We start from the raw sequence: 27,837 nt of genomic DNA, 5'->3' as shown, positions 1-27,837 counted from the left end.
TGAGGTTGTGAGGGAATGTTATAACTTCATGTGTATAAGACCCTATTATAGGGCAGACAGCCGAGGCTGATGAGGCCCTACAAGGTACAAGTAAATACATTACAGACATTCAATTATGGCCTCTGAAAATTTAGATATTTCTATCAGTGGTATTGGTAGTGCATTCCATTCTCTGATCGTCTTCGGGAAAAAGCTTGTCATATATGCAGTGGTACTTGTGGATGGTATCATCAGGTGGAATGGGTGGTGTTGTCTAGTATGTGTGGTGGTAAAGTGATAGTAGTCAGGTAAAGATAAGCCGATCATGTCGTGCATTATTTGGTAAAAGATGTTTGGTCTTTGTTACTTCCTTCTCTTGGCAACCAATTAAGCTGTTCCAGCATAGTACTGACACTACTGTGATAGTTATAGTCAGAAAATATCCATTTTGCAGCATGCCTCTGGACTTTCTAAAAGTGTTATTTGTACAATGTAATGTGAGTCCCAAACAACACATTCCATTAAAGGTTGAATTAATAATAAGTATGCAGATATCAGTTGAACATTTAGTAAGGTGGCATTTGAGAAAGTTTAACATCCTTGTAGCCTTACTAGCAACATTAGTAGCATGGGTAGACCATGAAAGGTGATCATCCAACGTTACCCCAAGATACATATGTTGATGGGTTACAGATAAAATGGACCTGTAGATAGAGTAGTTTACAGTTATAGGATTTAGTGACCTTGAACATCTCATAATGGTACATTTACCAAGGTTAAACCTCATCTGCCAGACCAATGCCCAGTGGGATAAAGTGTCCAGATCCCTTTGTAATGAGGCAGTGTCCTGCTCTGTTTTAATGACTTGATACAATAGGCAGTCATTAGCAAAAAGTTTTATCTGAGACAAAATATTTTCATCAATGTCATTAATATAGATTAAAAACATTAGTGGACTCAATACAGTACTCTGAGGTACTCCAGATGTTACAGGGACAAAATCAGATGATTCCCCATCAAGTAAGACCCGTTGTTTGCGTGTTGTGTGTCACTTTTCAATCCAGTGGATAACTTGGCCATCAATATGATAATATTCTAGCTTTTTTAATAGGCGGCAGTGCGGTACAGTATCAAATGCCTTTGAAAAGTCTAATATCAACTTGTAGATTATGATCCATATGAGAGTTCAGGTCTTCTATAAGTGAGATTAGTTGAGTGGAACAAGAGTAACCAGCTCTAAAACCATATTGACTATTAGATAACACATCGTTATGATTTAATTGGGATAAAGTGCAGGAAGGAATTTTACACTTGTGTAGGAACATGCACATGGTTGCTACATGTGTAGAGCTTTATTGAGAAGTTTTGCAGAATTTTGTAGGAAATATTCCCACACTGTTGAATTTTGTAAGAAAGATTCCTACACATCAAGCAAAGTGTAAGACATTTCTTGCTGTGTAGGAATAATTCCTACAAGTGTAGGAATCATTCTTATAAATGTAGGAGGAATAATTCCTACACTTGTAGGAATTATTCCTAAAATGTCCTATAAATTGTGCCATGTGTAGGAATCTTTCTTACAAAATTCAACAGTCTGGGAATATTTCCTAATAAATTTCTTAATAATTATAGCCCTACACATGTAGGAACCAAGCTTCCTACACAAGGGTAAATTTTGGCACATCACATAAAATGTGTTGTGTTTTTTGAGAAAAACTTGCCACAACTTAACATTTTGGTTTCTTATTTAGTTTGGAACATGTTAATGGATGACATGCTCTATCACCTTAGAACAGATAGTTGTTAGTGATATGGGACGATAATTTGCAGCAAGATCCTTGGCACCTTTTTGAGTTACATTAGCTACCAACCAATCTGCAGGGATATTACCAGTGTTCAATGATTGCGTAAAGATAACTTTCAAGACAGGCGCAAGTTCACTGGCACAGTGTTTAAGAATGATAGGGTGGATTCCATCAGGGCCTGGTGACTTGTTTGTGTCAAGATTTTGCAGAAGTGCTTGAATCCCAGCTTCAGAGAATTGTATGGGCTGCATCATGTTGTAATTACCAGTGCCAATCTCAGGTACGTTAGACAGATCTTCAACAGTGAAAACAGACTGAAATTGGTCGTTAAGTGCTGTAGCTCTATCCTTTGTTTTGGTGACTGTACGGCCATTCACTGTAAGGGATGGTATGGAGGATGTACTTTTCTTCATTGTTTTATATACTTCCAAAACTGACGTTGATGTCCAGAAAATGTTGTGTCCAGGATTCTATTACGGTACTGTTCATGGGCTACCTGAAGCGCCTTGTTTACTTTGTTACGAGCTCTACGATAATTACTCCAGCTTTCTTCAGTATTGTGTTGTTTGGCATGGTCAAATATTTTCTTACGATTTTTCATAGCTCGCTTAATGTCACGAGTCAACCATGGCAGGTCTTTGCGTGATTTAAGCTTCTTTTTAGGAACATGGTTGGATACACTAACAGTCAGAGTCTCTTTAAGGGAATGCCAGTTGCTGTCTACAGAATTACACTCCGGATTTCTATTCATGAATGAGTCCCTGAAAGTACGCATATCTTGCTTTACACCACCTAGATCCCCTTTGTGATATAAATACACTTAGTGGGCCACTGAGTCATGTGGAAGACTTGATTTTATGCTGATATCAAATAGAACAACTTAATGGTCAGAAATTCCAGGTACGACATCCACATTAGTTATCATGTCGGGATGCAAAGCTAGCACTATGTCAAGAATGTTTCCTTGTCTGGTTGGTTTGTTAACTAATTGTTCCAGGCCATTATCATCAATCAGTTCTAAAAACAAACTATTTAGTTCTCTTCCGTATGCAGGGGAAGGCTCTATCGAGGCTCCAGTATCTAGCCACACAATACTAGGTAAGTTAAAGTCACCAGCTACAATAATATTGGGAAATGATTGACCAAGCTGTAGATTGTTCAATGCCATTTGGAGTTGTGTCAATAGAATGGAGTCAGTGCTAGGTGGTCGATAGAACGAACAAATATAAATTGGGCTCATCTTAGGAAGCGTTAACTTAGCCCACACAGCTTCAGCATCCAAAAGGAGTGAGGGTTGTTCAATAACTGGCAGAGTTTTATGAAAGAAATACACCACCACCACCAAGAGAACGGTCTTTACAAATGACTGTATAACCTGAAGGAAATATTTCAGACGATGCATATGTGGAGTCTAGGTGAGATTCACATCCAATTATAATATCTGGAGAATGTTCATATACAAGACCTTCTAAATTAGCTCTTTTCTCTTGACTTCTAATACTTCGGCAATTTACACAGATTACGTGTAATTTATTTCTGGGAATTGTTTGTGTTTTTTGAAAATCGTTTTGTGTAGGGGTAGTATGTACTGAATCTAGTCATATGTGAGGAGCACTGCTTCTCTGTTTGCAGATTATTTTACCATTTCTAATAATTAAGTTTGTTTCACCTTGGCTCCTTCTTCTTTTGAGGTCATCACGAAGGATCTTGTTTGCTTGTCTTTCTTTGAATGTAAAATCAGGAGAAACAAAAATGTTTTTCCATACAGAATCTGCCTCAATTCTGCAACATTACGTAGGATCTGTCTTTTAGCTTCTTCGTCATTAACTGTAACCAAGATCAAGGGTGCTTGGTCTTGGACACGCCTCCCTAGCCTTGTTCTTTTCTTGATTTGTGTTCTGTCAATGCCAAATTCTTTTTGAAACAGTTCAGAAATTTTTGCAGTATCCTTGTTACTCTGTTCGGACTTTCTTGCTTTGATGATTCAGGCACATTTCTAATAATCAAGTTGCATCTTCGTCTTTGTCTATCCATGTATTCATTTATGGCCTCTGCTGGATCTGATGTCACTGGATGAGCTGTGATTTGAGTGCCTTTTACATTTATAGCTGCTTCAGACTCACTTTCCGAGGTCAATTGCTCTGCCAGGGCTGAGGTAATTGCTTGGTGATGTTCAGTCAGTTTACTGTGTAGGGAATCCACAACTTCTGACAACTTTGACTCTACAGCTTGAAGCCTGTGCTCTAGTTCCTGACCACATGTTTCACTTTGGACCTGTGATGTGTTGTTATTATTGTTGTTAGTGTCTGCAGTGAACAGCTTGTTGTTAAAAATTGGTTGCTTATAGCGAGTGACGCAGTTGTTTACTTGACAATAATACGTTACATTAGGTACCAAGTTTGTCACCTGTTATCTATAGGTTCAGGATTGCATACGTAGATCTACCCGCCATAACTAGAGAGAGAACCATCATTGGTGATCAAAATAATCTAGGACTAGCTAGCTATGTGACATAGCTACAAATTATTTAATTGTGGGGCACACACGACCACAAAATGGAAAACCATAAGGTAGTCGTGGCAAGGAGATAAAAAATAGAAAAAACAAACAATAAAATTTTATAGTATGTCTCTGAGGTTTCTACCGACCACTCGGCACAGCCGTTCTCCTCACCAGAAATATTGTGCCGGATCTTCTAGAGGCAATAATAGATACTCCTGGTCCAGCAGACTCATTAAGTTTGAAATTACTGTAGCTAGCCTGTTGAATATAATCTAGCCTGAGAATACTACACAATGAGAACAAGATAATGTCCATGCTTAATGCAATGATATAATAGTAACAGGGAGTTCCCATGCAGTTCAGATAAAACTGATCTGCAGACAATATTAATCTTCCTTGGTTCACTGTTCAGTGATCGTTTGCAGATTCCACTGAAATGTTGGATGGAGAATATAGACACATAAACTCCAATAGAACAACTGCATTAGTAAGTACATTCATTCTAAATCACATTGTCAGGATGGTAAGGTGTTACGATAAATGATGGAGGGGTGGTTGCCTGAGGAGACACACTAGCATACATTCCTCAGTGGTAAATCAGCATAAATAGTTTATTATTATTATTGATTGTTGTGCAGACCTCAAAAAAAGTATGGTGCACAAAAAAAAGGTACAATTACAAAAAAAAACTTACTTATATTAATTATACAATATTTACTACAAGAGACTATATACACACATTGATAAAATATTAAACAGTTACTAGTCCAGCTTATAGGCTTTGCTTGAATTGGTCAATCTCTGTTAAATCAATCACATGTTGGGGAAAGGAATTCCAAATATTAATTGCAGAGGGAAAAAAGAAAATTTATAACAGTCAATTCTAGTCAGTCTTTGGGGTTAAAAATCTCTTATCATGGCCCCTAGTCTGGTGTGATATAGGTTAGGAATAGGAATAAGGAAATCATCAGCATTAATTTTAAATAACATTGTAGCCTTCTGTTCGTTTCTGCATCTGGGCCAGTTAAGGTTAGATAACATTTCAGTGATGCTGACATATCTAGAATAGTTGTTAAATACAAACTGTGCTGCTCGTCTTTGAACATTTCTATGGCATCAATGTCTCTTTGTGTGTGGTGTGACCAGAATATTCTAAGATAGGTTTAATCAGAGCTTTGTAACAGTTACTTTGATTCAGTTGGAGAGGACGCTTGCTCAAGTTACACTGCAAGAAGCATTTGGTATTAGCTATTGGCCTTTTTAGTAATTTGTTTAATGTGTTCTGACCAGGATAAGTTTTATCGATAGTTACACCTAGACAGTGTCAGGCAAGTTACTTTTTAAAAGTAACTAGTTACATATTACATATTACTTGCAACTGAACTATTTAGTTACAGTTACATATTACCCATAAAATAAAGTAACTATAATAATATTACATATTATATTACTTTGTGTCCACAGTCACGTGTGAAACTACCACCTTATCACGTGACATGATTGCGTTGTTGGACAATGTGCAAATCTTGGTTATAAGTAAGAAGCTGGTGAATAAGCTTCATTCAGTAGGCTTCATTACTTCGTTGTGGCTATAGGCGTTACTCAGTGGATTACTAACAAGATTAGTAACTTCGTTACTTGTAGTAATAATATTACGTAATATTAGATTCGTTACAGTAACTATATTACTTAGGTAACGCGTTACATTTGTAAGTAAAGTAACTTGAGTTATATTACCTGTTTTTATAGCGTATTTCGTTATATTACTTAGTTACCCCAAAAGTAATAATATTACATAACGCATTACTCCCAACACTGCACCTAGATACTTAGCATGCGTTACCTCCTTTATGGTTTTACTTTGCAGTGTATATTGAGCTAGTATTGGGTGCTTCTTGTTAGTGACTTTAAGAAATTCATAGTTTTGTAAATTGAACGACATTTTTCAGTCAGCTGTCCATTGTTCTAAAGTGTTAAGATCCTGTTGTAATCTGTGACAGTCATCTTGTGAACGAATCGTAGTATACAATAACACATCATTGGCATAAAGTTTTATCTTGGATGTAATTCTGTTAGGCGGGTCATTAATGAAGCAAAGGAACAATAGGGGAGCGAAGACTGTCCCCTGAGGAACACCAGATGATACTCCAGTCAGGTCACTTTGTTGACTGTCAACTACTACACATTGAGATCTGTTTAACATAAAGTTCTTTAACCAATCTAGTATATCTCCTCGAATGCCATAATGAAGTGAACTTCTTGCTCCCTTACTTACTGTTGTTTTCCAAGCATCTTTAAACTAGTGCTCTTTACCGTCTGATTGGAAAAGGGCATATATTGTGTCCATTTTAAGAAGGGCAACCGTGCTATCCCTAATAACTACAGACCTGTCTCCTTGGCCTTGCATTTGTTCAAAAATTCTGGAACACATAGTTTATTCACATGTAATTGCTCATTTATCTCACCATAACATTTTATATGACCAACAACATGGCTTTTGTCGCTTAAGATCATGCGAGTCCCAACTGGTATTAACTATAAATGAGTTTGCTGAAATCTTGAATAATGCATGGAAACAGTCTGATGTAATAATTTTAGATATTTCAATAGCATTTGACAAAGTGTCCCATTACCATCTATTTCAGAAGCTCAAACTTCCTTCAAAAATTGTGCTGGTATTTCATCAGGTCCAGCAGCTTTGTGAGTAGAAATTCAATAGCTCAACAACACCATTAATGTCAACCTGAATAGGATCAATATCTGGTGTTGGTGGCTCATCAGTGGGGGTGTATCCATTGTGATTGGTGTAAACACTGAGGTGAAATAATGACTTTTATCTGGACTGTCATTGTAGGCAACTCCATCCACTTTCAAAGGTGCTACACCACAATGATCCTTTCTTTGGCTCTTTATATAAGACCACGGTTTCTTTGTAACAGAACCATTCTCATCAATTACCCCTCCAATAGTGTAGTTATTATATGCTTTGCAGCATTCTCCTTGAACTTTTCTTTTAAAGGTTCAGTAGACTTCCCAGTTATGCTTATGCCTACTGTTAGAATTTGGCCAAGTTATAGAGGCATTGTTTCTTACGTGATAGTTGTCTTATATAAGCATTTATCCAAGGTTGCTTTGATCTATTAGAACGAAGTTTGGTGGGAACAAGATCTAAACAATCAAAACACATCACCTTAAACTCTTCCCACATACAAGGTTTACACCGGACTCAACCAAAAGAGTGAAAAGACTAGACAGACTAGAAGCTATATACAACACAACATACTTGGTTGTGTCTGTAACTTGAGGTAGAGCAACAGGGCAAAACATGAGGGTGTATCTAATCACTGGACTGGACTACTGGACTGACATATTTTTGGTTTTTACACATTCTGAGGTTGATTTTATTGAGTCTTGCTAGCCAAGGGCCTTCAGAAAACTTGCAGTCTGCTACTAAAATGATGAGTGTGAGGAGTGGAGTAAGCAAAAACTGACTTCTCACTACCTTGTATGCTCTACAGCACTTATACACTTCTTAGTATTGTGTTTTGGAGATCGTAATATCTAGCAATAGCTAACCAATAATCATTTTACTGTATTTGTGCTACCTATGATACACTGTATCCTTGATCTAAATAGTTCAGACACAACCTATCCTTCCTAAAACAATCTATTGTAGCTAAATTTGTTCCTACATGCAATATACACAACTGTAGGGTTTTTCTGCTATCATGATTAGTTCTTAACCATGCTGGTTGGCACACTGTAATATGTGACCAAATTTATTAGCATTGCTACCATCTCAGCTCCAAGACTTCATCGTTGGTTAACCAAAACTAGCACATTCTCTGTAGCATACTGATAAGGAGTATAGGTATATGTACTGTAGAAGAACATAAGTAGTGAAAATCACTAGAAGTCAGTTTTTGCTTACTCCACTCCTCACACTCATCATTTTAGTAGCAGACTGCAAGTTTTCTGAAGACCCTTGGCTAGCAAGACTCAATAAAACGGACCTCAAAATGTGTAGAAACCAAAAATATGTCAGTCCAGTAGTCCAGACCAGTGTTCCAGTCCAGTAGTCCAGTCCAGTGATTAGTTACTATACCCAAAACATGAACTGTGGTGGGACGTGTCAGTATAACCACATAGAGAGCACTTCACATCTCATTGAATATGCCTGCCATTGCTGCAGATTTACTGGTATGGGGAGGGTATCAGAAGCAGCTTGCAGGATAGGAGTTGGGGCCGGGAGTCTCCAGATGTGCCGGATGCACGATAGGAGACTTAGCTTTGGACACCACTGAAATACTTGGACATCAGACACCAGAATACCCCTAGGAAGTCCCAGCCTTTTATGCATGGTAGTGGGTTGCTAAATTCTCCAACTTGCTAATAGCAGACTTCGAGGCAGACTCAGTGAGGACATCCACAGACAAATGAAAATGTACAATATAGTTTCTGGAATAGCTTATATTCACCAGAATCACCACGGATTGGTATCCGCAGGTCTGTGGCTGAATAAATGTATGGATAGCTACTTCATAAGTTAAAGCCTCATAAGTTATGACATAACTGATCTCGCTCATAACTCACTATATAGTCACAGTCTTGCTTGTATCATAGATAGTAGAGGTGATCTATGCTTGTATCAAGGCACTTTTTGGATAAACCATACTATCTATGGATAAACGTTTGATGGAGAGCCGAATCAGCTAATTACAATAGTGTTTATACACTTGCTGTGTCATTATGTCATTATAATTATACTACTTGTCAAAAAAAAAATCTATGGATAAACGGACTCGGGGGTTTTAAGGTAGAGATTTCCAGCTAAAGTAAATAATTAACATTCCATGCATTCATTGGTATGACAAATATTGTGCTATTGTTCAGGGTCATTTTAGTGCAAACCCCACCCCAATCAGTGGTTCCTATCAAAAGATATAAGCAAAAGAAGTCGACAGTGTGATGATTTTTGTGTACAGTATATTCAACAGCACCAAACACAATATTCAAAGTGTCATAAATCTAGATAGGATTTCACCACATAACTATTTTATGGAGAACAGCATATGAGCTAGGTAAAACCTCTCAAGAGTGACCACTTCTTTGTAGACTGACCACTCAGAATGTTACATGAATAAAGCAAGTGATTCACAAATAAAACTGTGTATGTTGTGTAATACTACGTACACACAGGTACCCAATGTATCTTCAAGGATAATTAACTAGAAAAATCAGTAATATTATATAACATGGTAAGACAAGTCACAATTAACAAATATTTCGGAAACATGACAATCAGATAACAAAATGTAAGACCAATATTGTTATTAAAATAGACTTGTTTGGCCACTGTTCAGCTTTATTTGTCACATTGTAAGCACTAAGGATAATTATTATATAACACAATGACATCACTATATACTACAAAGAGAAATTATAAATAGTTTCTGATCAAAATTACAATCACTGAGGCTGCTATAAAATGGATCAAAACAGCAGTAAATACACCAGAATATAACATCAAGTAAGTGTGGAGCCATGTAAGGTTGGTATCACATGCCAGTCTCCACTTTTGAAAAGATTATGCATAACCTGGAACCTTATATTAGAATTCCGCGCAAGACAACAAACTGCTTACCTTCAAACTATACTTGCATCGATGCAGAGGGATGCCTTGAAGCCCAGGGTGATTGTAATGCTGAATTCTGAATAGTGCTAGATGGCGATTTACCTTTTAAAGGGCCATATTTTTGTCGTAATCCAACGTCAATCGTCCTCCAATCAAAAAACACATGGAATAATCGAAATCAGCATATACGGTTTGCCCAGGACCACTTTCTTCGTCCTCATCTGCCACAGATTCACGCGGAAACACTTGGAAACTTTGGCTATCTCCTTAGATGTATGTACCAGTGCAAGCTTGATTTACGGTTCTCACGCCGAAATGATCTATCTGCTCAAGCAGACTTGCTTTGTGATGATCAGCTGTCTCCACAATTGTGACATGCCTTTGAAGCTGCATCAGAGCGAGGCACGTTGTGTTGGTTAACAATGCTACCTATTGCTGAACATGGGTTTGCCTTAAGTAAGGGGGATGCCCTGTGTTTAAGATTTGGATGGCAACCCGTTAACTTGCCTCAGACGTGTGTTTGTGGTAAACCCTTTTGTGTGGAACATGCCTTTACTTGTCCCTGTGACGGATTTCCATCTATTCACCACAATGAAGTCAGAGATTTAACTACAAGTCTGTTGAGTGAAGTGTGCAGTGATGTTGGTGTTGAGCCTGCTCTCCAGCCTCTTGATGGTGAGCCATTGCAATTTGCTACTGCCAATAGTGAAGATGGTGCCCGTCTTGATGTTGTTGCCAGGGATTTTTGGGGTCGAAATAGGCAGTGTGCGTTTTTCGATGTCAGGGTTTTCAACCCTTTTGCGCGCTCTTATTTTCGCTCCCAATTGTCCAGATGTTACCAGCTTCATGAACGTGAAAAAAGACGGGCATATGATGAGCGTGTTAGAGAGGTTGAGAGAGCTTGCTTTTCACCATTGGTGTTTGCAGCTACTGGTGGCATGGGGCCCACTGCTACAGCAGTTTTCAGGAAGCTTGCTTCAATGTTGGCTGAGAAACGTAGCATTAATTACAGCAAATGCTTATTCTGGCTGCGATGTAGGCTTTGCTTTTCATTGTTAAGATCTGCAGTGATGTGTTTGAGGGGTCATCGCTCTTCAGTTGACCGTCCATCAACCACTAATATTGATCTGGCCTACTCCGAGGGTCGCTTGGAGTCTGGCGGCCTTGTTTGATTGCTGGTATTTCCAACTGTCCAGCACTTTAACACCTAGTGCTGGGGGTGGTGGCAAGGGCAGTCCATCTAGCCCAGGGGAAAAAAACTAATAACTTAAAAAAAAAGAAGCTATCACCGGTGCCATATTCTTCCAATTAGAGAATTACGTACGCAATTATTTGTATGGGACCTAGATATTTTAGTTGTGTAGTCACTGGTGTTGAAATTATAAGGATTCAGTAATCTGTTAGTCTGGTTTTTGGCGGCACGTTTTTATTTATTTATTATTTATTATTATTACTGTGTCAACTTCGCAAGCGAAGAATTTACACAGGGGGATTTATGCAATTACAATTGATTAATTTGATTCTTAAATTGTTCAATAGAGGTAGCTAATTTCTTTGATGTGATTAGGTAAGTTATTCCAGATATTACAAGCATTAGGTTTTTATAAAACATCGCTCTATTGTGGACCACATACCCAAAAACAGTCGTTGTTCTGTAGTAAAAACAAACAAGCACAATTAGTTGTATTTCTAACAAAACACAGTTGTTGAAATTATTTATTTTTGTAATTTGTTCCGCCCACGCATTTTAACTTCCAGTAAAGTGCATTACGAAGTACGAAGCACCGACACGTAATAAAGGATTGGCAACGCGCATAGCAACTATTAGACAATCCTCATTACGGTCGCGTGACCTATTATGTAACTTCTGCGCGTCTATCGTCATAGATACGGCTACTCCACAGAATGAATGCTCCGTTTTATCGTTCCCAGTGCTGTTATTTCGCTATCCAGTAGTAGAGAGGAGCTACTCATGTAACCCAAGATGTAACCAGTATCGATTGTAGTGAGCTATCAACTAGCGGATTTTGGGCGCTGACAGCAACTTGGTGAGTTGTGGGGTTGGAGCTCGGGTTGGAGTCTTATTTACCGTGGCACAGGAATATCGAATCCTATGAAAAATTCGATGCGCTCCTGGTAGCCAGCTGCAGTAGGTCATAGTAAGGATGGGCTATGTAAACCAGGGTTTAAGCCGATTGGCTGTTCGTAATAGGGCTTCAGCAGCATACTACCTTATGTATCCAGTGGCAATGTGTTTTTTTTAATGGACTGATGGATATTGTGTGTATATTGGGCATTTGTTTCCCCAGTAAACACCAGGTACCCACTGATGGTGCTGTGACAGCTCACCAGGTCCCCAACTGTATACAGCTGGAGCAATATGAGTAAAGTTTGTTGCTCAAGGAAACACCAGATTGGCATAACTGGGAATCAAACCTGGAACCTTTCAATTACCAGGCCAGTGCTCTAGCCACTTGGCTATGCTGCCTCACTGTCCTTGTCTCAACTTTGTGGTCATTGTGTGACTTTGGGTTCTGCGACTTCTCCCTGTGAGATCTAGACCTGGACAGTCCTGTGGATTACTAGACCTGTCCCAGGAGGATTCTGCACAAGATTCTAGTGCCTGAGTGGTACACAGGCATCCCAGTGTTGGTTTGCTGGGTGGCAATAATTGTTTCACACAACTTCCGGCTTAGGCTCGGTGTGTGTGTGTGTGTGTGGAGGACAAGAGTTCAACACTCCATTCTATTTTCGTCATGTTGTTCACATGTGATGTGTTGTTTCATTAGGCCATGGTATGTGTTGTATTGTGTGGGAATTCCAGGGGTCGGTCACTCAGAATATCCTTGAAATTTGGCTATCAAAATTGCAGCAAGTTTCAATGGTGATATTTCAGAAAATAAATCTCCTTTTATACCTGGGGCTAATTGTTTGTAGGAAACCATACCAAGGGGCCATATTTACTCCAGAAACCATGGTAGATCTTGCAATGGCTGTTGTTTTAGGTATGTGGAAAGTATTCGAAAAAAATAATTGACAAATTTCTGAACTTTGATCAATATTTCACTGAGTGAGAGACCTCTCGACCAACATCCCTAAATTGTGTAATGTTTTAGGGATTTCAAGTATTTGATTAGAATTTCAATAATATAAATCTTTATCTAGGTGTTTACTAGGATCATTTCACTGCTACTATTGCACGAAATGAGTAACTGACAGGACCTCAGGAACCTCAATGGAGATGCAGGTGTGCTTTGCACAAATCAATTAATGGAACATCCATCAGTCAATTATCTAGCTAACTCTAAGCCATCCTGGAAACCTCAAAGGGTGTGTCTGTCATATGGTTCTTATAATCAAGACAGAAGCAAAAATAACTGATTTTATATAGTTCAGAATTTTAAGATTTTCTTTCTGAGATTGTGTGTGAGAGTCCTATGTCATTTGTCACTCCTAGGGTTGTGATTTTTATCTGATCTGAGTATTTGAACTCATTGAATGCTTTATTAGAGTAGCGAGTGTTCTATTAGAGAAGTTAAATATTTTTTTTTCATGTTTTACAAATGTGTTTAAGAGATTTTGTACAAAAACTTCATTTATCAGGTATCTGAACTGCAGGTGGTGCCTAGGAGTTCAGATGTGTTTCCATTGTTTATATATATAGCAGAGTCTAGCTAGACGTTAGTCCACAACATCAGTTTCCAGCACTGACAAACACAAGGACGTCACTTGATATCCACTGGATGGTATTTGCTGTGAGCTGCTACATTTCCAAAAACGTTCATTATTCCCTGTCTAAGCTTGAAGTCATGGTACAATATTTTACCACCAACAGCTCCTTCATGTTGATAATATGCTCCATTCCACTACACCTTTTATACCCCATTTTCACATACTTTGATGGCTAATGCCACATCTGAATTTGAGCTCGTACATATTTGCGTTCCACCACCATAACATTGAGCTCTCTTGTGCTAAATAGTAACTTGATGTTTCTCCACATAGTACCACGATAAAACTCCAAAACCCAGCACAACGAAACAGCTTCAAACCATAGTTTGGTAAGTGGTACGCCTACACAAAACAAAGCATTCGACTCTATTAACGGTTACAATTAATTCTTTATACATTGTTCGGAAAAAAGCACTTTAGTTTCCTTGTTAAAACTCCAAAACTGAGAAAAGCCATGAAGCAGTGGGCCTTATCTTGCGTTGGGTTAAAAATGACAGTGCGTTTCACTATTATATTACATCAGATACTCACCTTAGTAGTTGTACGTTCATTTGAACTAAGCTTTACGTCTTTACTGAGTAGTACTTTGCTACGGCACAAGGAACGAAGCGGCCTAGTGCGTTTAGTAACGGGTGAGAGGGCGCGTTAACTGGATGACGTACCGTAACGAGGATTGTACGTGACGTCACTACAGGTTTAATGGGCGCGTTGCCAATCCTTTATTACGTGTATTATCTATGGTTTGTGAAACCATAGATACAGTATACCAACAGGGATTGGAAACGGAAGTAACTCACGTGATATCTCTGTACAACCTCTCAATATGACGTAACAGACGTGAAATACCATCCGTGTCTCGAGCGCGAGTGACCGTCACCATAGATACCAGTGCAGCGCGAATTCGTTAGAAGCCACTTTTGTGCACGTTGTAGAAGAATTACAGCCTAAGCGTTGCGACAATTGGACTAATTACTGTTCTACTCGAGGGCGAAATTACCTGCGCGTGTTCTAGTACACGAGTGATTTGAAACAATCATTGACGCTCACTTCTGTGGTAAGCTTAATGTAACCCAGCAGTGCTTCTAGCAGTTGTGTTATTTTGCAAGCCTACCAGTAAGAGCAGTTAGAAAAGTGTTATGTTTTCTGGTGTTTACATCGTCAGTACCGTGTAAATAGCTTATTGAAATTACTATTCGTGTTACCATACTGGACATTTTAATAATTTTACAATTTACACTTGTGTTATTTTGGAGGACACATCAGTAACTTTGTGTACCAATATACCATGTCATTAGTTACTAGTACATTAGTAGAGTGTAACGTGAATATTAGATTGTTCTGAAACCAATCCTACAGGAAATGGGAAGTACAAAGATGGAATCCATACCTATACACAATATTGCTGAATAACCACTGTTAGCACTGAAGAATCTGAGAGTTGTTTACCATAAGGACAAAGAAGAACAGCACACTGATGTGAGAAGCACAGCTCAAGACCCATCAGAAACAAGTTGACATCATATTGCTTGATTTTGCTAAAGCTTTTGACACAGTTCCACACCAATGATTACTTACGAAATTACAATACTATATGGCATTAGGAACAATACATATAACTGGATCAAAACATGGTTAACTGATCAGACACAATGTGTACTTCTTAATGGCAAATCCTCAACCCCAGTAACAGTTACATCAGGGGTACCACAAGGAACAGTACTTGGTCCTCTGATGTTGTTGTATATTAATGACATTACCAGAAGTATTTTATCCCCACTACGGCTGTTTGCTGACGACTGCTTGTTTTATAGAGTAATTGATTTCCCGAATGATGCTTCCATCCTTCAGCAAGATCTTGACAGGCTATCAGAATGGGTACACATATGGCAACTTAGTATCCAAATGTTTTGTAATAAGATGCACCAGATCTCAGTCACCTATCATTCACAACTATGATCTGAACAACCATACCTTAACAATTACTGATAGACATACATACCTCAGAGTACTCTTGGACAAACATTTATCTTGGTCACCTCATGTATCCAAAATATCAGGAAAAGCATCCAGAACATTAAACTTTCTTAAGAGAAACCTAAGCAATTGTTCTACACAAGTGAAAACAGCAGCATATTTAGCAATGGTAAGACCACAACTGGAATATGCTTCAGTAGTATGGGACCCTATTTACAACAGTGATGTACATAAACTTGAAAATATTCAAAGAAGAGCAGCAAGGTGGGTATTTAAAGATTACAGTAGATCCAGTTCAGTTACTTCCATGCTCCAACATCTCTCCTGGCCTGAACTTAAAACTCGACGCAAGATATCCAGACTGCAGACATTTTACAAAGTACTTCATAACCAAATTCCCTTATCTATTCCGTCCAATTATCTCCCAATGACCAGAGAAACCAGGCAATATCATCAGTACCATTTCATACTCCCTACAACATCTACTACAGCTTACCAAAAAGTTTTTTCTCCAGAACAGCTCAAGACTGGAACTCGTTGCCACAACTCCTAATTGATTTAAATGACTCTGACTCTTTCTCAGTTAACGTTTCTAATTATTGTAGTAATGTACATGTGTGATTTTTCTTTCCTGAGTGCATCAGCAGTGCTGGCTGCTCAGTAATAATAAATAAATAAATAAAATAAATAGATTCACTACCAATATCTTCTGGTAAATGATACTTCCGTGTTAATGTATTGACGACATGGCTTCAAGTTCACTATCTGAACACTTGGATTGTTCTGCACATACATATACTGGAATATAATTGTTGCTGAATGTGACTTGGTAACTGGTTATATTTGTTTGTTTGCTTTTCTTCCTTTACGTTTTGTTATCTTGTGTAGTGTTGCAAAATTAATGTTAGCTATTCAGTATTTGTTGTACTATTATAGCAATGAGCATGGACATTATCAGTTGGTCACTATAGCTTTAAATTGTGTTATATATAGCTGGTACCAGCTCTGTTGAATGTGTTGTGTAGACAAGCTGGCATGAAGGTTGTATGAAACCGGAGTCGTTATTATTTTATTATTATTAAAGCTTTACAGTGGCCAATTGAAGGTCTGACAGCAACATGTGCTGCAGCCTTTGGATTAACTGTGCTACCAGCTGGCTGTATGGGATTTCTAAACCCTTGCAAAAACGCTTCCAAATATCAGGCAACGTGTGGAGTCTTTTACGGTGGAATTCACACCAGAGTTTCTTTCTTTGTGGAGGTGGACTTGTAGTACTCCCTCAAATTTTCGAATATTTCCTTAAGTGACATCACTAGCTCTTCGCTGAATTCGTCAAAAGCGTCTCCGTTCGTATATGGTGCAAAATTGCTTCAACAAACTTTCTACCACTCTCCATCCGGGAAGATCACAAAACTCACCTATAAAGCTACGGACAATTCCACTCGCCATTACTACCGAGTTACGGATGAAAGTCTACGTCATGCGAGACACGGATATGTTTGTGCGCGAGTCTCCGTTTCCAATCCCTGTTGGTATACTGTATCTATGGTGAAACATTTATTGAAGGTGTGTAATTTAAGTAGCAAAAATATGTGTGAAGAATTGGTTGGTTGGAAATCGCTATTTAAGGGCTTCACAACGCTATATTAAAATGCTTGGGCTCGGCTTGTGCAGCTATGTTATGTTATTATCAATTTTGTCAAAAGACCGGGTTGTACAAAAGGACAAGCCTGTAGCTGGCCCACTGTAGCTAACAAGAGTCATTGCCTTTGCCGTAGCTTGTTTAAAACAAGAAACGAGGACTCAGCAGGTGAACGAGAAGAGGCTACATGATGTACCGCAGTTCAATATCGTGTATGTTGTTCCCTGGACAAGGGGCTCAATACGTTGGGATGACATCACAAATACAAGACTTTCCAGCTGTACGATCATTGTTTAAACGAGCCAATGAAATACTAGGATATGATCTGCAATCACTGTGTCTCACAGGCCCTGAGAGCAAGCTACAAGAGACACTTTATTGTCAGCCAGCCATGGTTGTCACCTCTCTAGCAGCAGCAAGTATAGCAGCGAAGGATGGCATCACTAATGACGTAATGTTACACATTGTGTATATAACCCAGCCAACCAATTTAGCCTCGAATTCATTTTGTATTACAATTAAGCATGTTGCAATCCAAGTGACAGGCCCCATATCAATAGCTAGCAGTTTATGATTGTTCCAAAAATCCTGCATCTAACAATTTTGACCACTTGTAACTAAGTAACATGTGTATAGCTAGATGTTAGTGTATAGTTATTATTTAATGTATGTTAGGCTATCAGTGTAGGTCACTGGTAGACCCTCAGAATTACTATTCTGTAAAGTATTATTATTAATTGTGCATTTTATGTTCACAGTCCATTGCATTCAAATCTCAAGGCTATTCCACTAGCCTTAAGACTTTCCGGGTACTGAGATTTGATATCCACTGACTGCTGGTTTGTACATTTCTGTTCTGTGTATGCTGTCCCACTAGGGACCTGTGAGAAGGCTTAAAGGCTGTGAATACAGGGAGTCAGAAACATGTAACTGAAATAATTGATGACTTGGTCCATTGTAACACAGACCAGCATGAATTATACAAGATGCATGCATTACCATATAAGGGTCAGATCTAGAGTGCACCTGTTCACATGAACCACTTAGCATGGGCATTAACAGAAAAAGCCGAGCATGATCCCAACACTTTAAGCTGTTTCCAATCCTACCCAAACTCTTATGACATGATCTTCTTTCCAAAGCTCCTATACTTGTGGTCTGTCATTTCTCCTCTTATCTGTGTTGAGTTGCTGCTACATTGGCATGTGTTGGCTATGCATGTTTTTAGTAGTACTAGGGCATAAGTTTTCACCAGATTATTTGATACCCTTGTGGGAAGGTAATTCAACATACCTTTGTATTGAAGCTGTTTTCATTAAGCATACCTTTCGACAGTTGGTAACATAGTGATGTAAAATCATCATGTGTAGATTACACCACACAGTTGTGGTCAGGTGCACAAGGATAATGAAGGATTACTATCTAGAGTTCTCTACAGAACTGTGTATAATGTTTGATTGTTGTGGCAGTAATTAGTTGGACTTGGCACCAGCTCAACTGACACATGTTGCTAGGGGTGATAATGTTCATGTGTTCAATAGGATTGGTTTACATGATAACTATAGTTGTTTCACAGCATAATTGCTGCTTAGGGGTGTGCATTTCATGTACATACTGTATATAGGATGGTATACAAGCAGTGACTGGACTAAGTCTTGGAGAGTTAACAGCTCTGATATTTGCTGGTGCTATTTCCTTTGAGGCAGGTAAACAATAGTCTGCTCAATAAATATCAACTGTACAAGTGACATGATTAAAATATTGATACAGCTTCACCAGTCACGTTCTATTACCTTATAGGACTACAGCTAGTTGTAGTAAGGGCTGCAGCTTTACAAATGGCATGCAATAAAGTGTCATCATGTAGTATTAGGGTGATTGGTTTGGACAAGAAACAAATAGAAGATCTTTGTAATGTAGTGAAGCTGAGAGGATATGGTGACTGCAGTGTTTCCAACAAGTTGTTTCCAATTGGATGTACCATCGGGAGCAGCACACAAGCCATTAATTTTATTAGCAACTATGTACAGCAGAAGGGTGGACGTTCTAAAGTGTTCGCTTTATCTGGTGCCTTCCATTCATCGTACATGTCACCAGCTACTGAACAGTTTGCTGCAGCAGTAAACAAGGCTCCTTTCCAGCTACCAAAGTTACCAGTGTATTCTAACGTCACTGGTAAACCTTACTCAAGTGTAGAAGAGATACAAACATTACTTGTTGAACAACTAACTAGTTGTGTAGTATGGGACACAGTGATGGAAAATATGATGAAGGATTATCCCCAGTGCAGCTTTGTGGAGTGTGGCCCTGGAAGTCAGGTGAACTTGATATTGAAAAAGTTGAACAAGCAAGCAGAATGCATCAATTACAGTGTATGATTCAAAACTTAATGAAGTAAACAAAAAAAATACATTCGAATTATAATTGTGTAATATGTATATTATTAAAAAAAGACACTCTAAGAGTAAAATACTAACTGCTAGGCATACATACTGGTGGTACATACAATTGTCTTCATCAATGTTTGTCTGCCATATCATCTCGTGTGGTGGATGATGCAACACTTCACAGATATTACATGGTCAAGTACTCTAATAGAACACACAACAAACCCTTACAATACTGCTGGCTTCTAAATCCAGTTCCTTAAAACATTGTAAACCCCCTTGCCCCATAGATACTAGAATACATAATGGACTGAAAATGCAAAATATTTTTACGGTTACTGTCCACGTGTTGACATTACGGGGTACAGGTGCACTTTCCATAGGCAGTAATATGTTTTCATCGAATTCACTTAAGGTTCTCAAAAATGGACATCTTGTTTGCTTGCATTTGCACTCCTGGCCATTATTTCACTTCACTTACATAAAGTAATTGTACCGAGCTAAAAACTATTTTTGTGCACTCATTACAATGTGAAGAACTCTTTAACAAGTCCTGAGTTTTGTAAATAATATGCCCTGTACACCAAAAATCCCACACTAATTTGTAAACACAAACTCTGCGTACTTTCCTTCACATCTTTGGTTATATTAAGCGACTAACCTTCACTCACAAACCAAAAAATAACTGGCAATAACTTGATGTTTTCTAAACCCCGTAGTAGCAGTCTCAGCATTTAGCACCTGGTAACGACTCTATAAACCACATGACTGTATTGAGTTCGTAACCGTAAAAATACATTTCCAATCCATTATGTATTCTAGTATCTATGCTTGCCTACATACTACTAATATATACACCAGGTTCCACACACAGATTAGGAATATTGCAATATTAGAAGTGCTTCACTTGACAGATTTCACTCACTGCATCCCTATTGTGCTGCTCTGTGAAGAGGTGTGTCCCTGACATCATTTGCACAGTTAATGCTACATTTTGTGGAACAGTAACACCTTGACACAGTACGAGGAACAGCAAAGGAAAATAAAACACTTTGACTCACAAGGTTTTCTGGTCAGCAAGTAAGTTATTATGGTTAAGTAGCTAGGACTATAAGTTACTCAACCATTTAAATCTAGTTGTCTTCTTTTTGTTATTCTATGGTCTGCTCAATGGCTGACACATGGTGGGTAGAAATACGCATCCACGCATTGCCCAAGCACTTATTTTACTAATAATTTGTTGTTAAGTATAGCTGTCAACTAGTCAAAACTTAGCAACCACTTTTCTATGTGACTAGAGACACTAAAAAAGTAACAGTCATACAAGTCTGCTCTGACTGAAGAATTTATAGCAGAACATGACCCCATTTCTGTTACCACCAGTGCATACCTACATGTATACGTAATATATGAATTCACTAAACTGTAAGAACTTATATTTTCTTACCACCAAATGCCAGGCATATATAATCCAAAGAGATGTCTAGTGTGTCTTTATCCTTGATACTATGGAGACCTCAAAAATACCCAGGTAGAAAGGTCACTGGTTCTCTTTTAATTACACATACTGTGGTACTATTTAGCTGGTTCGCAAAAAGATGTATACAATGACCCTCTATCTGAAATGATGTCACAAAGATAAAATGGCGGAGGCTTTAATATTATCAAGTACAGGCGCTACTGAGAAAATTTTTTTTGTTCAATCATATTTCAGCCGAGATAGAAGATACGGAGCTCTAATTGACAGGTATGGTTATATCACACTATAGTCGAAATCTACAATCAAAAAGCTTCCAAAAGACGCTTTAATGATTTATTGTACACTGGAACCTGTTAATCAGGACACTAGAAAATGAGGTCACCTGTGTAATCTGGAAACTTGGTAATGGTCCCAAAGATATCGCTTAGCATGTAAACTGACCTGGAAAATCAGGACACCTTTGATAATCAGGACACTTTTGATTGGTCCCAAGGTGTCCTTAATACACAGGTTTCACTGTAAATTCTGTAATGTCTGATAATCATACCTGTTGGCTGTAGCTCCATATCTTTTTTTCTTGGCTGAAATATGACCAATCAAAAATTTTCTTCATGTAATTGAAAATATTAAAGTATCCCACTATTGGCAGCCATTTTATGTTTGTGACGTCACTGTGGATAGAGGTCATATTAATTCTGGTATTGTATTTGACACCTGCCTAAGTCTTCATGTTATCAATATCATGCTACATCATTTACTAAGTGTTCCATGTCCCAACTTAATAATATAATCTCAAGTTCTCAGGGAAAGGCAAATATGCCTGAGTTTAACTATAAGCCCCAAATCAAGTCTTTACACACAGCCATGATGACACATGTTCCATATGTTACCAATAATTATTTGGATAACTATTTGAACATATAGTTTGATTTTGCAGAAGTCTTAATTGCCATTCAGTGAAAATTGGTCCAGTTCACGAACCAAAATCTTTGGATTTGTGGGTAACAGTATTGGGACTTAAATCTTCTATTTATCGCTAATTGTAGTTTTGTCACAATTGACATCTTATATTTATGAACGAATGTAGCTGATACAATAACCAAAATGGTGTACTGTAAATTTACATGCTTTCAACTTATTGTTATGGTCCCAGCATTATTGTATATGTTATACAATTATGGTTTCAGTTTTAGTTCAAAGATCAAAAACTGTACTGGACTAATAAACATGTGATTTGAACCATTGTACTTTTTGCTAGAAAGTTTGTCTTGAAATTTTACCCAAATCTAGTACTCAACTCCATCCAAAGTTGTGGGCCCTCACATTAACACAATTACTGGAATCAGTCCATAAAAACTTCACACAATCTTCTAGTGACTCTAATTCTACGACCACTGGTTCATCCAAAATAGCTACAAGCAAATTTATTGATCTGAAAATGTAACAAAGAAGTTACCTCCTTCTAAAGGTTATTCCAAGGATAACTCTCATCTTGTTGGCTTCTTCAAACAATATTTTCACTTCTCTGGAATCTTAATACCCTTCTTTGGTTAACCTGCCAAAACTGATTGCTACAACCTAAACACACATAGTGTATGTTATATTGGGACATTAATGGAATTACTTTGGAATACACAGTAACAGAATCATCATCGTCTTCTTGTGTTTCCTCTCGCTGTTGCCTCTTCAAACTCCTCACAACAATCAGTCACAGAGAGGGTGACAGAAGTCAGTGAAGTCGACATTGTCCTCTATTGTGTTATCCAAGTTTAGTAGAGCTCTGACCTTTGCCATGTCATTGTTGATGGTGGCCTGTGTTTGTACCAATGTTATTTGTTATGTAAATTAATCGGATGGCTGCAGGTTCGAGGCTACCCAGGTCCAGTCATGGATTTTTCCTACTTTTCAAACATACTTAGTGCAGTTAATATAAACATCTTAGGCCTTTATAAGGTCTTCTGGTATACGGGCTCTGCCTTTACCAAATACTTTAATCATAATAGTAAAGCTTAGTATTACACTAGTTGTTTTGGTAAATACAAACGTACATACGGTATGTACACACTTAAAAATGTCCTCAATTAACATAAACAATTTTAGCTAAATAACAATAGACTGAACTTTACCCTGATCACTGGGGCATACACTGTCTGACCGAATGACAAATGGCACTTGTGTGGAACCTTCCAAGCCCTTCCCTTCAGTGGGTGTGGTTGCTGGCAGCTGATTGCTAGTGAGGTACTGCAGCCCCGCCTCCAGTTATGTCAGCAGGTAGCTGCAAAAGAATACAGCCAATCATAACAGACAATGACATCATAAGTAGCTCACATGTGATCCTCACTGGTACACTGTGATAGACTGAACCCTTTGACGTAGACCATGTTACCAAACCTGCCAACCAGAGACCAAGTGTGAGGATCACGTCGGGTAGTGTAATATTATCAACAAAATACAACTATGCTTCTTGAATCTGAATCCTTTACTAGCTATGCTGCACATCTCAGCCCCACCCCTTACCAGTTAGGAATGTCACATGTTATGATGAGGTAGATGAACACTGACAGGAGCTCATCTGCTGTCATGGCTACAAGAGGATATAATGACACAGACGGATGGACAAGTCACTAAAGGCCAAAGATCAACATGACGTTGCTGCACCACGTATTTTGACTGAAAATTTTCACACTAAACTACATTCAACTTGTTGGGCCTGCTTAAGATGGCTGTTTTTCTGATGACCTGCAAAATGATGCCAGACAAGTCTATCTCTCTGAAAGATATGGGCTGGCTGGAGGCATCATGAAAATGCGAAATGTTTAAATGTGTATGTGGCGAGATGTCAAGGTACCCTAGTCAGGCTCAACCTTTGTTTAACCGTCACTAAACTGCTACCTGCCACCCACCACACGGATGTGATGACTTGTGACAGACTGAGAGCAAACCTCAAGAACAAAGAAAGTATCTTAAATGGTGGAGAAACTCAGGCATTGAAGACCCTTAAAGGCTTCAAGGACTGGTGAGCGACAACACTTCCAAATACTAAATAATGTTAACGTGTAAACTACCAAGGTGCCCATATGGCATATGGTTGATTCTCCAACATCTGCTATAAGTATCTGAACATGTACATACTAGTAACACTACACATACTCACATTATTCAATTGTGATAGCTTATCCCTCACATCAACAAGGTTAGTCCTACATAACACACTACACTACACAATCACCTCAACTAACAAACTTACTGATGATGAGCCTTCACTCCCAGCTGGTGTGGAGTAATGTCCGACAACTTACGGGTGGTAGTGTTCAGCTCAGCATCCTAATACAACACGTAGTCATACTATTGTGATGCACGACACTCTAATTACTGCTCACCTGATCCAACCGCTGGACACACACCTCTTTAAAGACATTACGGAACACTTGAGACATGATGTATGTCTACAACACCACAGAACAGAAATCATACCATAAAACGTTCATTATTATAGCAAATAATTTCCTTCCTCCTTAGTGTCATTGATAAGTGCATAATTTTACAAATGATTCCTCCAACAAATATTTGCACATGCACTTAAAACCAGCTGTTGTACCATGTGACGTACAGTAGTTATTCATATAGTCTGCATATCTTTTACATGATAATTGTATAGTGAAATTCATCTGTTATCATCAGCCATACTTTCTAATCACCTGGTGGGCATGTTAGCCAGATGTGACATGTGTTCTCCCTGCATGTTAAGTGTAACATGAATGTATCGTACATGTAAGGATGTGAGGTGTATGTAATATGTATCAGGTGATGTGTAGCTTAAGTAATACACCTTTGATATGGGAATTTGTTCTTGCCAGTGTCAGCAATCAGTCAAATAATTTGTTCAGTTGAGGATAAGGCGATCCTGAGAAGTCAGGTGTACGTAGCTATCATTACAGGCAGTAGTGTATGCTAGACAGAAGCTGGGCAAGCCATTGAATATACTGTGACACTTCTGGTTTATTGTAACAATCTTTTACTGCAATCCTGTATAACATGAGGTTGCAGCAGCAATTTCAACTATATGTGCTTAACAGGCAACATGCACTTAGCCATGTGTGTCTAATAACTAGTCTATGGTATGGCAGCAAGATAGTAGATGCAGTGTAAGCACACACCTTGTAGCATACTTTACAAAAGACACACGTGGGGAAATATACATAGACAGGTGACATTGTATGTTACAGGTATCACACTGATACATACAGTAGGTACATGTGTGAAGGCTACAGGGGTGTATTTTGTACAATGCTTCGTGTAGTCAAATATTGTAGGCCATCATATGTGTACACTATTATGTAGCTCACAACTGTTGACAGACTCACCTCAATGCTTTGGTAAAGAGCTTTCTTCAGCACCCCACTACCATGAATTTGTTTTCTCTAGTATGAGAGAAATAAGTAACAATCACATGTGTAGTACATCTGTGTGTGTGTGTAGTACATCTGTGTGTGTGTGTAGTACATCTGTGTGTGTGTGTAGTGTGTGTGTGTAGTGTGTGTGTGTGTAGTGTACATGAACATTACTCCAGGTAGTTCCTCATAACAAAGTAGGCAGGGAAATTTATTTCTTTTATGTACAGTAACTAGTTTGCTGAACTGCATACATGGATAGCTCACATGACTCAAAATTTATCTTTCCTAGCTAGTAGCTACTATTATATGGCACATAATTGTAAGCATTAATAATGTGGACAATACACACTTGCAGCATAACACATATTGTAGTGTAGTCGTGGACACTTACAATGTTCCCATCTCTACTGGCAAAGTGCAAGGCATGAGCAAAGAAGGCTCTGCATACATCCTACACAAAGTTGAGATGAACAATAATTTGTACAGATACACAATAAATCATTTAGTACGCATTAACTTTTTCCATTTTTGAACTTTGGAATTGAGAAATATCTATGATATGGGTTGATAAATGGAGCTACAGTTCTACTGACTGCTGCCAAAAATAAATTACAGTATACAAATTTTTTTTTAAAAAAAGAAGAAAAACATGTAACTAAAAAGTACATAAAACAAAACAAAAAAAATGTGCCCCCTGTGAGGATCGAACTCACGACCTTGAGATTATGAGACTCACGCGCTACCTACTGCGCTAAGGAGGCACCTACACTTGAATCTTGATTTATAACAATTTTGTGTGTGCAAAGATTATAACTGTAAGCAGTGTCTCTAAGAAGGTAGCCTTCTCAATTTGTCTATTCTGCTTACATATTATAATACAAATACATCAAAAGCAATTCTGTATGATGTCTATTAAAAGCACACTTACCACTAGTACTTGAATGCGGGTCTTCTTAGGTTTATCCTGCTCGTGTTCCATGAGTGAAAACTGCACCAGTAATCCATCAATCTTCTTCCTTGTTTTGTATGTGTCTGGGAAGGGTAACAACAACTGGAACATGCAAGAGCAGTCCACCTAGTCCAGAGTGGGAGGGGGTGGTAACATGTACAAAGAACAAATTCCTAAGGAATTAGCTAAGCTTGTAAAAGATTCTGCAAGAATACTAAGAAGGATCTAATATTTCACCACAGAGTATATGCATTTAAATAGTAATTGCTTTATATGACAATTCTTGGTACGGTAAGTAATGTTACTTATATCTGCAAAAAATTTTGCAATCAGAATTAACTACTGGTACTATTTACCTGGCTTACAAAAGATGGATACAAGATTTTGGTATTTTATTTGACACTACTTAGTCTTCACATTATGAATACCATGCTACATTTACCATATCTGAGCTACCAAGTGGTGCATGTACAACGATTACTTTCTCAGCCAGGGAAAGCAACTATGCCAACTGACTTGAGTTAACCCAAACCAAGTCGACACACACAGCCATGAACAACAAATGTTTTGTATGTTTCCAATAACTACGGATACATATATTGTTCGATTTTGCATATGTTTTTAAAGTCTTGCCATTAGTGTTGCTTCAGTACAGGTCGGTAATTAAGTTCCAGTTCTAGAACCAATATCTTTGGATTTACAGCTTTATTGAACCAGAATTTGTCCAATTACGTACAGTTCCAGTACTGGGACTTCAATCTTCCATTTGTGTTTATATGCTTAAAATTCATAGTTTTGATACAATTCACAGATCTTTATGAACAAATGTAGCCAGTGATTTCAACTTGTTGCTATGATTCCAACATAAATTCCAGTAGAAATATGGTTTCAGTTGAACAGTTCTAGTTCCAAGATCAACAGTTACAGAATTGGATCATGTGATTTGAGCATTGTATTTTTTTTTGCTAGAAATCTAGTCTTGAAATATTCTAACAATCCCTCAACTCCATCCCAAGTTGTGGACCCTCACATTAACACACTTACTGGAATCACTCCATAAAAACTTCACACAATCTTCTAGTGACTCTAATTCTACAACTACTGGCTCATCCAAAATTGCTACAAGTAATAGAAATGTACTGAAATATGAAAATGTAAGCAAACAAATAAGGTACCTCCTTCTAAAGGTTGTTCCAAGCACAACACACGGTAACTCTCATCTCGTTGGTTAAAGAATGTCTCTTCAAACAATATTGTCACTTCTCTGGAATATTGATACCCTTCTCTGGTTGTTAACCCGCCAGAACTGATTGCTACACACATGGTGTATGTTGTATTAGGATGTATAAAGCATTAAT

At 38.2% G+C, this 27,837-nt stretch overlaps 2 protein-coding genes and 1 non-coding gene across 12 annotated transcripts; 1 reads left to right on the top strand and 2 right to left on the bottom strand.

Moving 5' to 3' along the window:
* The first annotated feature begins 44 nt into the window (after positions 1-44).
* LOC136265040 (probable malonyl-CoA-acyl carrier protein transacylase, mitochondrial) lies at positions 45-19,739 on the top strand. 3 transcript variants are annotated; one of them, XM_066059804.1, is made up of 3 exons: positions 45-256; positions 18,894-18,975; positions 19,070-19,739. In XM_066059804.1, the coding sequence occupies exons 1-3, from the start codon at positions 116-118 to the stop codon at positions 19,645-19,647; spliced, it is 801 nt and encodes a 266-aa protein (XP_065915876.1). In that variant the 5' UTR covers positions 45-115; the 3' UTR covers positions 19,648-19,739. The 3 variants fall into 3 exon arrangements, with proteins under 3 accessions (XP_065915876.1, XP_065915877.1, XP_065915875.1); XM_066059805.1 differs by lacking the exon at positions 45-256 and adding an exon at positions 16,706-17,193; XM_066059803.1 differs by lacking the exon at positions 45-256 and adding an exon at positions 17,210-17,720.
* Positions 19,584-27,837, bottom strand: LOC136265045 (ankyrin repeat domain-containing protein 27-like). 8 transcript variants are annotated; one of them, XM_066059816.1, is made up of 14 exons: positions 27,655-27,837; positions 27,524-27,598; positions 26,459-26,562; positions 25,922-25,981; positions 25,501-25,557; positions 24,517-24,582; positions 24,384-24,460; positions 24,291-24,336; positions 23,465-23,527; positions 23,263-23,411; positions 22,761-22,948; positions 22,593-22,714; positions 20,582-20,643; positions 19,584-19,860 (listed from the first exon to the last, which is right to left on the bottom strand). In XM_066059816.1, exons 1-9 carry the CDS (start codon positions 27,800-27,802, stop codon positions 23,519-23,521), a joined length of 642 nt encoding a protein of 213 aa, XP_065915888.1. In that variant the 5' UTR covers positions 27,803-27,837; the 3' UTR covers positions 19,584-19,860; positions 20,582-20,643; positions 22,593-22,714; positions 22,761-22,948; positions 23,263-23,411; positions 23,465-23,518. The 8 variants fall into 8 exon arrangements, with proteins under 8 accessions (XP_065915888.1, XP_065915891.1, XP_065915886.1 ...); XM_066059819.1 differs by adding an exon at positions 23,654-23,720 and having other exon boundaries at positions 19,584-22,714; XM_066059814.1 differs by having other exon boundaries at positions 20,582-22,714.
* Positions 26,219-26,291, bottom strand: Trnam-cau (transfer RNA methionine (anticodon CAU)). The gene has a single exon. It is a non-coding gene; the product is annotated as a tRNA-Met (tRNA).

Source organism: Dysidea avara, chromosome 8 (genome assembly GCF_963678975.1).
Source record: "Dysidea avara chromosome 8, odDysAvar1.4, whole genome shotgun sequence".
NCBI lineage: Eukaryota > Metazoa > Porifera > Demospongiae > Dictyoceratida > Dysideidae > Dysidea > Dysidea avara.
Note: the sequence above shows the minus strand (reverse complement) of the source record. Positions and strands in the feature narration are given on the sequence as shown.